Below are 9,058 nucleotides of genomic sequence, written 5' to 3' on the forward strand. Positions count from 1 at the left end.
TAAACATCCACAAGATTTCAAGGGGATAGGGTCTTCCATCTTCAGAAGTGTGCAAAGAAGGTCTGGACATAATTTTCATGAAATTTCCTGGCACTGGAAACCTCTGGACATAATTTCCAGGAAATTGACTTTGACAATGTCGTTCAATATACGAGGGCCCATAAATCCTTTATGTTTAGATGGGATAGATCTACGAAATTTCCAGGGCTGGAATATTTAATTATTGGCCTCGTCACTTCATGATTGTGGACGGAGATTTGGTAAATTCTTCATCACGAAGCATAATTTCCACAAAATTTACAAGGCCTCTCGGCATTTTACTGCACCCGCCTGCGCTTCAATCAGCTAATTACGCTCGCTGATTAGTTCTAGGCAATCTGAAGCCTCGTGAGCTCCCCGATCTGATCTATCTGCCTGCTCCAATCTGAAATACCCGCCTGCTTCAGTCATCTACCTGCTTATTTTCTGTCTGTCATTTTATCCATTCATTAGCCTGTCTATCCATTCATCGCAATTCTCATTCAAATGGCACAAACCACTGCCCAACATAATGACAGTGCTACTTCTTCCTCTTCTCCATCGACCTCTTATGACATATTCATCAATCACATAGGTCCCGATGTGAAGAAGACATTCGCCAGTCATCTCTACAAATGTCTTACATTGTTTGGATTGCGAGTGTTTTTGGACAAACCAGAATTGGAAGAGGGGCGCACATTTCCCTCTCAAATAGAAGCCACAATTCAAAGTGCCGCTATTCAAATAGCAGTTTTTTCTCCCACTTATGCGAACTCCCAATGGTGTCTGGATGAGCTCATCGGCATGATAAGGACGGGGGCCACTATTCTTCCTGTGTTTTACAACGTGGAGCCTTGGGAGCTCCGCAGGACCGGGAAAGATGGAAGGTATGCTGAAGCCCTGCGGAAGCACGAAGAAAAAAATTGATACGACTCAGAGACTATTCAGAAGTGGAGAGAAGCTCTCTCCACTGCTGCAAACATAAGTGGTTTCGAGTTAAAGCAGTTTAATGGGTAAGAATCTCAAACTGACCGCCTCCCTCCCTCTTCCGTTCTTCTCCGATCTAGGTATGCATTGTTATGCATGCGACATTTTATATAAGTGCCTTTTACCTATTGTTTTATTCTCTGATATTCAGGGACGAGGGAGAACTGTTGGAAGTGGTCGTGCTGCGCGTGTTGAATCATGTTGACAAAACACCATTGAAATTTGTGGCCGAACATCCAACAGGTTTGGAGGAAAAGTTGAAGGAATTTGAAACCAATGTTCTGCAGCAGCAGAAGGGCAATGTTGTGGGGATTGTGGGTCAAGGCGGTGTTGGAAAGACAACACTGGCCAAACAATACTTCAGCAAGAGGAGATGGCGTTACAGTAGATCGTGTTTTTTATATGATCTCCGAGAAAACTATGCCAATGGCTCTCTATATTCTTTGCAGAGGAAACTACTGAAGGACTTGACTGGATTGGACCTGCCAATATACAATATTCATGAAGGTATAGAGGAGCTTTTAAAGCATCTATCCTCATCTTATAACTTTCTCATAATTTTAGATGATGTAGATGATGTTCGACAGCTGCAACCGTTTTTCCCAATTAAAGATATTCTTAGCTCCAATAGCTTGATTTTGATCACCTCTCGTGACAAGAAAATCTTCAAAATAGCAAAAATCGCAGAGACATCAGTCTACGAGCTAAAGGGGCTGCCTTTACTGCACTCCAAAAAGCTCTTCTGCTCTCATGCCTTCAATCAGCCAAATCCTCTACCAGAAGTTGCAGATCTGGTAAATGGTTTTCTGACAGCTTGCGATGGATTACCACTATCAATGAAGGTGTTCGGTGCACTTCTCTTTGGTGAAGACAGATCTTACTGGCAAGACACATTAAATCGACTAAACCACATATTACCTACTACCGAGATATATGAGCGACTTAAAATTAGTTATGACTCGCTCAGTTCAAAGGATCAAGAAATATTCTTAGATATTGCTTGCTTCTTCAGTGGAAAATACATAGATACTGTAATAAAAATCTGTGGTTCAGTTGGGCAGCTTCTAAATCTAAAGAATAAGTGTCTCTTGGAACTTGATGCATGATCAAATCCGAGATATGGGAAGACATATTGCGAAGGAAGCGACTCCTCGACGTTTTTGGCAGCTGGTACCTTTCTGTTGGTTTCTTCACTGCTCAACCTTGTCCCATGGTAGCTTGCATGTAGAAGCATCATGTGATCCATTTCATTTGCAGCGAATGCAATGCAGATCTACCTTTTCTGCTTGAGAATGTCTGCCCCCCCTGCCTCTGAAGTATCTTCCTCTTCCTCTTCGTCCACCTCTTCCTCTTGTAGAGTCTTGAGCAGGATGCTTTTCTTTATGAGCAAGGCAAACAGTCTCTTCAGAAGATTCAGGGACTGTTTTCTTTCCAAAGGCTTTCTCTCTTTCAGCAAACTTTTTCACAAGAGACTCAAAGGTTATGTCTTTAAGATTTCCATTTGCTTGTAAAGACTCAAGATAATTGGAGTAGGTAGGATAGAGTGCTTTGAGAAAGGCAATAAGAGAGATATCCAGCTCAACCTTAGTGGATTTAATATCATGCATTATAGACTTTATTTTAGATGCAAGAGCAAGGGGGTCATTATTTTTCAGTTCAAGAGTGAAGAGTTTAATCATGAGCTGAACAACTTCAAGTGCAGAATGTGAATCATAAAGTTCTTTTAGCTTTTGTAAAGCTTCAAAGGCAGTGGAATAGGATGAAATATGACGACTTACTTCTTCATTTACAGATGCTACGATCAATGCATAGGCTTTGTTGTTCTTGTTTTCCCAAATGGCGAGTTCTTTGTCTGATGTGGGCTGCACAGGGTCTTTGTCTTCTTCTCCGACACACACTCTTTTCCACAGCTTATTGTAGATGAGGGTGTGTTTTACCATCCGAGACCATTCAGAATAGTTCTCCTTGCCAGTGAGAACTATTCCGACCATAGAGATGATTGAATGCATTCTGTAAAAACTTCTGCTTGATAAAAAAAAATTCTACAAATCCCTCTAATGTGTGACAGAAGGCATCAAAATTTCATTGAAATATTATAACACTTTGTGCGTCAATACAACATAAAACAAACTGTGCAAATGTTCTGACTGATATGACTTTGAATGCTTTCGAACACTGCTTATATAATCCCTTTGAAAACACAATTAATGTAGCATTGACAATAACTAACATGATCTCATGTTTTAATGCAGAAATACTCCACGCTCATCGAACCACCATACACAGTCTTTGATGTCAGTAATGGAAAATGGCTCGAATAGGAGCAGTTCCAAAAAAAACGCAGTCATTAATAGAACGCAGTCTTCAATACCATAAAAACGCAGTCTTCATTACAATAAAAACGCAGTCGCATTTTTACAATAAAACGCAGTCTTCAGTCTTCAATACCAAAAACGCAGTCACCATTACAAAAAACGCAGTCGCATTTTCACCAAAAACGCAGTCACCATTACAATAAAACACAGTCTTCAACAGTATAGACTACTTGATATCAGTTTTGTTAACAGAAAATGTCAGACGACGAAGCCAAAGAGGAGAAGGAGTATACGAGTTGGATCTCACATCGCATGATGTTGTTACCAAGTATAAGCTTTCTGCTGAAATTGCGAATAAAGCTTTACAAATAGTTTTGTCTGAGTGCAAGCCAAAGGCAAAGGCGGTTGATCTGTGTGAAAAAGGGAACAAGCGCGGCCGCACGCAGCGGAGGCACTTCAAGCAAGGGCGAGAGAACGTATGGAAGAAGCCGAGAGCACCCCCGTCAGCCTCAGAAGCAGCCCAGACTCAATGGGAACCCTTGGTCACACAAAATCTGGTTTTCGAGCAGTATTACAAGGAACAAGAGATTATACCAGAAGAGGAATGGGATAGGCTTTTACCATGGTTACGACAGCAGAAACGCATCAACGCATCAAGGTAATGGAGCTTCAACGCAGCGTTCCAGGGTAACTGAGTTTCAATGCATTGATAATTCAAACATTCATGCGCAGGGAGGGACAGTAGAAACGTAGTAGGTATTCCTGGGTGGAGGCACCAGAAACGCACATCAATTACTTGTGATCTGAGGGCGCAGTCTCCAGAGGCGCTCAGGACAGAGGGCGCAGTCTACAACAGTGGCAGCGCTATATGCTCAGAGAATCACTCAGGGAATCGCTCAAGATGATGCAGCGCTCAGCAGGAGTTACACTATTTTGGGACCTATGCTCTGATACCATGTCAGGCCAGGGTAACTCCACATTAAACAAGAGAGAAAACTGATTGATCTTATTCATTAGGTAACTCATGTTTATATACAAAAATAAAAACGGATCAGTTCATCTTCTAGATGACTGTCCAGTTCACCCATCCGTTTCGGATTAGGTGTCAACACAGCTAATTACGCTCGCTGATTAGTTCTAGGCAATCTGAAGCCTCGTGAGCTCCCCGATCTGATCTATCTGCCTGCTTCAATCTGAAATACCCGCCTGCTTCAGTCATCTAATGCCATTTTATCCATTCAATAGCCTGTCTATCCATTCATCGCAATTCTCATTCAAATGGCACAAACCGCTGCCCAGCTACTTATTATTTTATGTCTGCCATTTTATCCATTCATCGCAATTCTCATTCAAATGGCACAAACCGCTCCCCAACACAATGACAGTGCTGCTTCTTCCTCTTCTCCATCGACCTCTTATGACATATTCATCAATCACAGAGGTCCCGATGTGAAGAAGACATTCGCCAGTCATCTCTACAAACGTCTTACATTGTTTGGATTGCGAGTGTTTTTGGACAAACCAGAATTGGAAGAGGGGCGCACCTTTCCCTCTCAAATAGAAGCCGCAATTCAAAGTGCCGCTATTCACATAGCGGTTTTTTCTCCCACTTATGCGAACTCTCAATGGTGTCTGGATGAGCTCATCGGCATGATAAGGACGGGGGCCACTATTCTTCCTGTGTTTTACAACGTGGAGCCTTGGGAGCTCCGCAGGACGGGGAAAGATGGAAGGTATGCTGAAGCCCTGCTGAAGCACGAAGAAAAAAATCGATACGACTCAGAGACTATTCAGAAGTGGAGAGAAGCTCTCTCCACTGCTGCAAACATAAGTGGTTTCGAGTTAAAGCAGTTTAATGGGTAAGAATCTCAAACTGACCACCTCCCTCCCTCTTCCGTTCTTCTCCGATCTAGGTATGCATTGTTAGGCATGCGACATTTTATATAAGTGCCTTTTACCAGTTGTTTTATTCTCTGATATTCAGGGACGAGGGAGAACTGTTGGAAGCGGTCGTGCTGCGCGTGTTGAATCATGTTGACAAAACACCATTGAAATTTGTGGCCGAACATCCTGTTGGGTATACGACCAAATAGTCCCACATTGACTAGAAGTGGGGAGGATCATGGGTATATAAGGATGGACAAATATCTCCATTGGTATGAGGCCTTTTGGGGTAAGTCCAAAAGCAAATCCATGAGGGCTTAGGCCCAAAGTGGACAATATCATACCATTGTGGAGATATGTGGTGTCCAGAGTCCTTACAAGTGGTATTAGAGCCATGCCCCGAAGTTAGCCAAGTGGATGAATCCTCGGAATGTTGAACGAAGGTGGTGGGCCCCGGTAATATCACGATGGGATCCGTGGATGAGCTCGGTTAGACAGGCGGTGTGCTCCGGATTCTTCATGGACGTGTCCTGGCCCCAACACGGTGAAGAGGAGTTGACCTGGGATAGAGCAAGCTCTCGAGGTAGGTGGTGCTCCATGTAAGGCGTGTGCTTCCAACGCATTGGAGCAGAGAATCCTGGTTGGTAGAGAGTGGACGGATGGATAATCGTTTGAGGGGAGGCTCGATGGTCCTTTGTTCGAGGGGAGGATTGTTGGGTATACGACCAAATAGTCCCACATTGACTAGAAGTGGGGAGGATCATGGGTATATAAGGATGGACAAATATCTCCATTGGTATGAGGCATTTTGGGGTAAGTCCAAAAGCAAATCCATGAGGGCTTAGGCCCAAAGTGGACAATATCATACCATTGTGGAGATATGTGGTGTCCAGAGTCCTTACACATCCAACAGGTTTGGAGGAAAAGTTGAAGGAATTTGAAACCAATGTTCTGCAGCAGCAGAAGGGCAACGTTGTGGGGATTGTGGGTCAAGGTGGTGTTGGAAAGACAACACTGGCCAAACAATACTTCAGCAAGAGGAGATGGCGTTACAGTAGATCGTGTTTTTTATATGATCTCAGAGAAAACTATGCCAATGGCTCTCTATATTCTTTGCAGAGGAAACTACTTAAGGACTTGACTGGATTGGACCTGCCAATATACAATATTCATGAAGGTATAGAGGAGCTTTTAAAGCATCTATCCTCCTCTTATAACTTTCTTATAATTTTAGATGATGTAGATGATGTTCGACAGCTGCAACCGTTTTTCCCAATTAAAGATATTCTTAGCTCCAATAGCTTGATTTTGATCACCTCTCGTGACAAGAAAATCTTCAAAATAGCAAAAATCGCAGAGACATCAGTCTACGAGCTAAAGGGGCTGCCTTTACTGCACTCCAAAAAGCTCTTCTGCTCTCATGGCTTCAATCAGCCAAATCCTCTACCAGAAGTTGCAGATCTGGTAAATGGTTTTTTGACAGCTTGCGATGGATTACCACTATCAATGAAGGTGTTCGGTGCACTTCTCTTTGGTGAAGACAGATCTTACTGGCAAGACACATTAAATCGACTAAACCACATATTACCTACTACCGAGATATATGAGCGACCTAAAATCAGTTATGACTAGCTCAGTTCAAAGGATCAAGAAATATTCTTAGATATTGCTTGCTTCTTCACTGGAAAAGACATAGATACTGTAATAAAAATCTGTGGTTCAGTTGGGCAGCTTCTAAATCTAAAGAATAAGTGTCTCTTGGAACTTGATCGTGAAAATAAGATAAAAATGCATGACCAGATCCGAGATATGGGAAGACATATTGCGGAGGAAGCGACTCCTCGACGTTTTTGGCATCAGACGCCCAACAACATTGATGATTTGTTGGAGCGATCCTCATGTGTAAGTGCTGCAATCATTCAAACTTTTGTTTAAAGATGAATACTTAAGTTTCTAACTTGTTTGCTGAGAATGAAAGAAAAACCTTTGTATAATTTTAATGAATGAACAGGGAAACATCGAAGTTCGCGGAATTATGATGGATGGTCCCCTCAATTTCAATGAAGAGAATACTCGCTTGCTGATGAGTGAGATGTCATGGTACAGAAGATGGAGTCCTGAGTTGTTTGGGAACTATCTGAGGCGTCTTTTAGATAATTTCCGTTTTTGTGGCATTTTGAATTTGCAACTTGTCTCGGCTGAAGGTGATTATTTGGAACGGATACTGAGGAGGGCCCGAGCACCACAGATCCAGTGGATCCGCTGGTATAAGTGTACACACTCTTCCCTACCTTCCTGTATTCCCATGGAGAATTTAAAAGTTTTGGAAGTGGAAGGAAATAAATTAAGAGTATTGTGGGAACGTGAATCTCAGGTATGTGTTTTTTTTTTCCTTCAGCGTTCAACTTCATTTTCTAAGTGAAAATCATCATAGACGTTTTTGTGATAGTTGAAACACAAACACTGCAGGTGCCTCAACAGTTGCGAAAGCTGTGTATCTGCGCTCCGCTTTGTCGCTTTCCCAAGTCCTTAATGCAGCTGAAGAACTTGGTAGAGATTGACATAAGGCATGCAGCATTCAAAACTTTGCCGGAAGAACTATGTGATGTGCATTCCTTGGAACACTTAGTGTTAATAAACTGTACAGAAATGATATCGCTTCCTGATTCACTGGGAAATCTGGCAAACCTCCAGAAAATAGATTTGACAAATGCTTCCAGTTTGCAGATGCTTCCATGTTCTTTTGGGAACCTTGCTGGACTGCAATACCTATTTATGAGGGGTTGCTCAAATTTGACCATCTCCAACGAAGCATTTGGAAATATTAGCACCCTGAAAGAGTTAGATCTCAAAGGTTGTAGCAATGTGAGGGAATTGCCTCCCCAAGTGGCACATCAACGGTTCTTGGTACAGTTGGATGTGTCTGGAACGATGTTAACAGGGTTGAACTGCTTGCCCGATTCTGGACTGTTGACTCGGTTGATAATTTTGAGGATAAAGGATTGCCCGGGGTTGAAATGCTTGCCCGATTCCTTTGGACTGTTGACTCAGTTGATAATTTTGAGGATAGAGGATTGCCCGGGGTGGAACTTTAGTCTGCGTTACTGTCCTAAGCGCAAATTCTCTCAGTCGTCTGATATTTTAGATGTTCAGATTACAATAAAATTCCGGTACCAATAGGATTTGAGAAGGATAATCATCTTTGTCTATTGAGAAGTGTGTAAATTAAAGTAAAAATTTTATGAATTTGACAATCATTTGCCATAGAGGAGATCTCACGTGCTGAAGCCTTGATATCATTGGAGCGATTGAGTGTCTATGGATGTGCAAAGATCGAGACAATAGAAGGGTTGGGGCAGCTTACAGAGCTTAAAATCGTAGATCTTTTTAATTTCCCTGAGATACGGGAGCTGCCAGGTGTGGAGCATGGAAGGTGGACCTTTAGTCCGGATAACTGTCCTAAACTGAAATTCTCTCAGTCGACTGATGTTTTAGATGTTCAGATTACAGAAAATTCAGGTACCAATACGATTTGATAAGGATAATCATCTTTGTCTATTGAGAAGTGTGTAAATTAAAGCAAAAAGTTTTTATGAATTTGACAATATGATGATATCACAATATTGGAATATGAGCAACATGATAGAACTTGCAAGATGCTAAAAAAGATAGAATAATATCAAAGGACAATGAGCCAGTAACATAATGAAATAAGTAAAATGAGATGTTCACAAATAAAAAAATGCAATAGGAAGCAATGTTAAACTATGTGCGATTTAAATGATCTTGGTTGATTTTAATTTATATGACTATGATGGAGTTTCCCTTCAATTTCTCAAAATTTAATAAGGATT

General features: G+C 41.8%; 3 protein-coding genes across 3 annotated transcripts; all 3 read left to right on the forward strand.

The window, feature by feature from the left end:
- Positions 1–525: 525 nt before the first annotated feature.
- On the forward strand, positions 526–3,982 carry LOC149254993 (disease resistance protein Roq1-like). Its single transcript, XM_089454907.1, has 4 exons — positions 526–905; positions 1,157–2,036; positions 3,258–3,303; positions 3,573–3,982. The coding sequence occupies exons 1-4, from the start codon at positions 526–528 to the stop codon at positions 3,980–3,982; spliced, it is 1,716 nt and encodes a 571-aa protein (XP_089311033.1).
- A 680-nt stretch (positions 3,983–4,662) lies between these two features.
- LOC149254994 (disease resistance protein Roq1-like) lies at positions 4,663–6,836 on the forward strand. Its single transcript, XM_089454908.1, has 3 exons — positions 4,663–5,179; positions 5,305–5,397; positions 6,098–6,836. The coding sequence occupies exons 1-3, from the start codon at positions 4,674–4,676 to the stop codon at positions 6,834–6,836; spliced, it is 1,338 nt and encodes a 445-aa protein (XP_089311034.1). The 5' UTR covers positions 4,663–4,673.
- A 12-nt stretch (positions 6,837–6,848) lies between these two features.
- LOC149254995 (uncharacterized) lies at positions 6,849–8,435 on the forward strand. Its single transcript, XM_089457152.1, has 3 exons — positions 6,849–7,106; positions 7,216–7,578; positions 7,674–8,435. The coding sequence occupies exons 1-3, from the start codon at positions 6,993–6,995 to the stop codon at positions 8,382–8,384; spliced, it is 1,188 nt and encodes a 395-aa protein (XP_089313278.1). The 5' UTR covers positions 6,849–6,992; the 3' UTR covers positions 8,385–8,435.
- Positions 8,436–9,058: the final 623 nt, after the last annotated feature.

The sequence above is a fragment of the Pinus tabuliformis genome, chromosome 7 (genome assembly GCF_031772625.1).
Source record: "Pinus tabuliformis cultivar Carrire ecotype Pingquan chromosome 7, CPIR1, whole genome shotgun sequence".
Lineage (NCBI taxonomy): Eukaryota > Viridiplantae > Streptophyta > Pinopsida > Pinales > Pinaceae > Pinus > Pinus tabuliformis.

Excerpts from the sequence above, each read along its gene's own strand:
- LOC149254993 (XM_089454907.1), top strand. The coding sequence starts at position 526 with ATGGCACAAACCACTGCCCAACATAATGACAGTGCTACTTCTTCCTCT. Across the intron at positions 906-1,156 it reads AGGACCGGGAAAGATGGAAG|GGACGAGGGAGAACTGTTGG; the intron begins GTATGCTGAAGC and ends TCTGATATTCAG. Across the intron at positions 2,037-3,257 it reads GTGGAAAATACATAGATACT|AAATACTCCACGCTCATCGA; the intron begins GTAATAAAAATC and ends GTTTTAATGCAG.
- LOC149254994 (XM_089454908.1), top strand. The coding sequence starts at position 4,674 with ATGGCACAAACCGCTCCCCAACACAATGACAGTGCTGCTTCTTCCTCT. Across the intron at positions 5,180-5,304 it reads GAGTTAAAGCAGTTTAATGG|GGACGAGGGAGAACTGTTGG; the intron begins GTAAGAATCTCA and ends TCTGATATTCAG. Across the intron at positions 5,398-6,097 it reads GTGGCCGAACATCCTGTTGG|AGTCCTTACACATCCAACAG; the intron begins GTATACGACCAA and ends TGTGGTGTCCAG.
- LOC149254995 (XM_089457152.1), top strand. The coding sequence starts at position 6,993 with ATGCATGACCAGATCCGAGATATGGGAAGACATATTGCGGAGGAAGCG. Across the intron at positions 7,107-7,215 it reads TGTTGGAGCGATCCTCATGT|GGAAACATCGAAGTTCGCGG; the intron begins GTAAGTGCTGCA and ends ATGAATGAACAG. Across the intron at positions 7,579-7,673 it reads TGTGGGAACGTGAATCTCAG|GTGCCTCAACAGTTGCGAAA; the intron begins GTATGTGTTTTT and ends CAAACACTGCAG.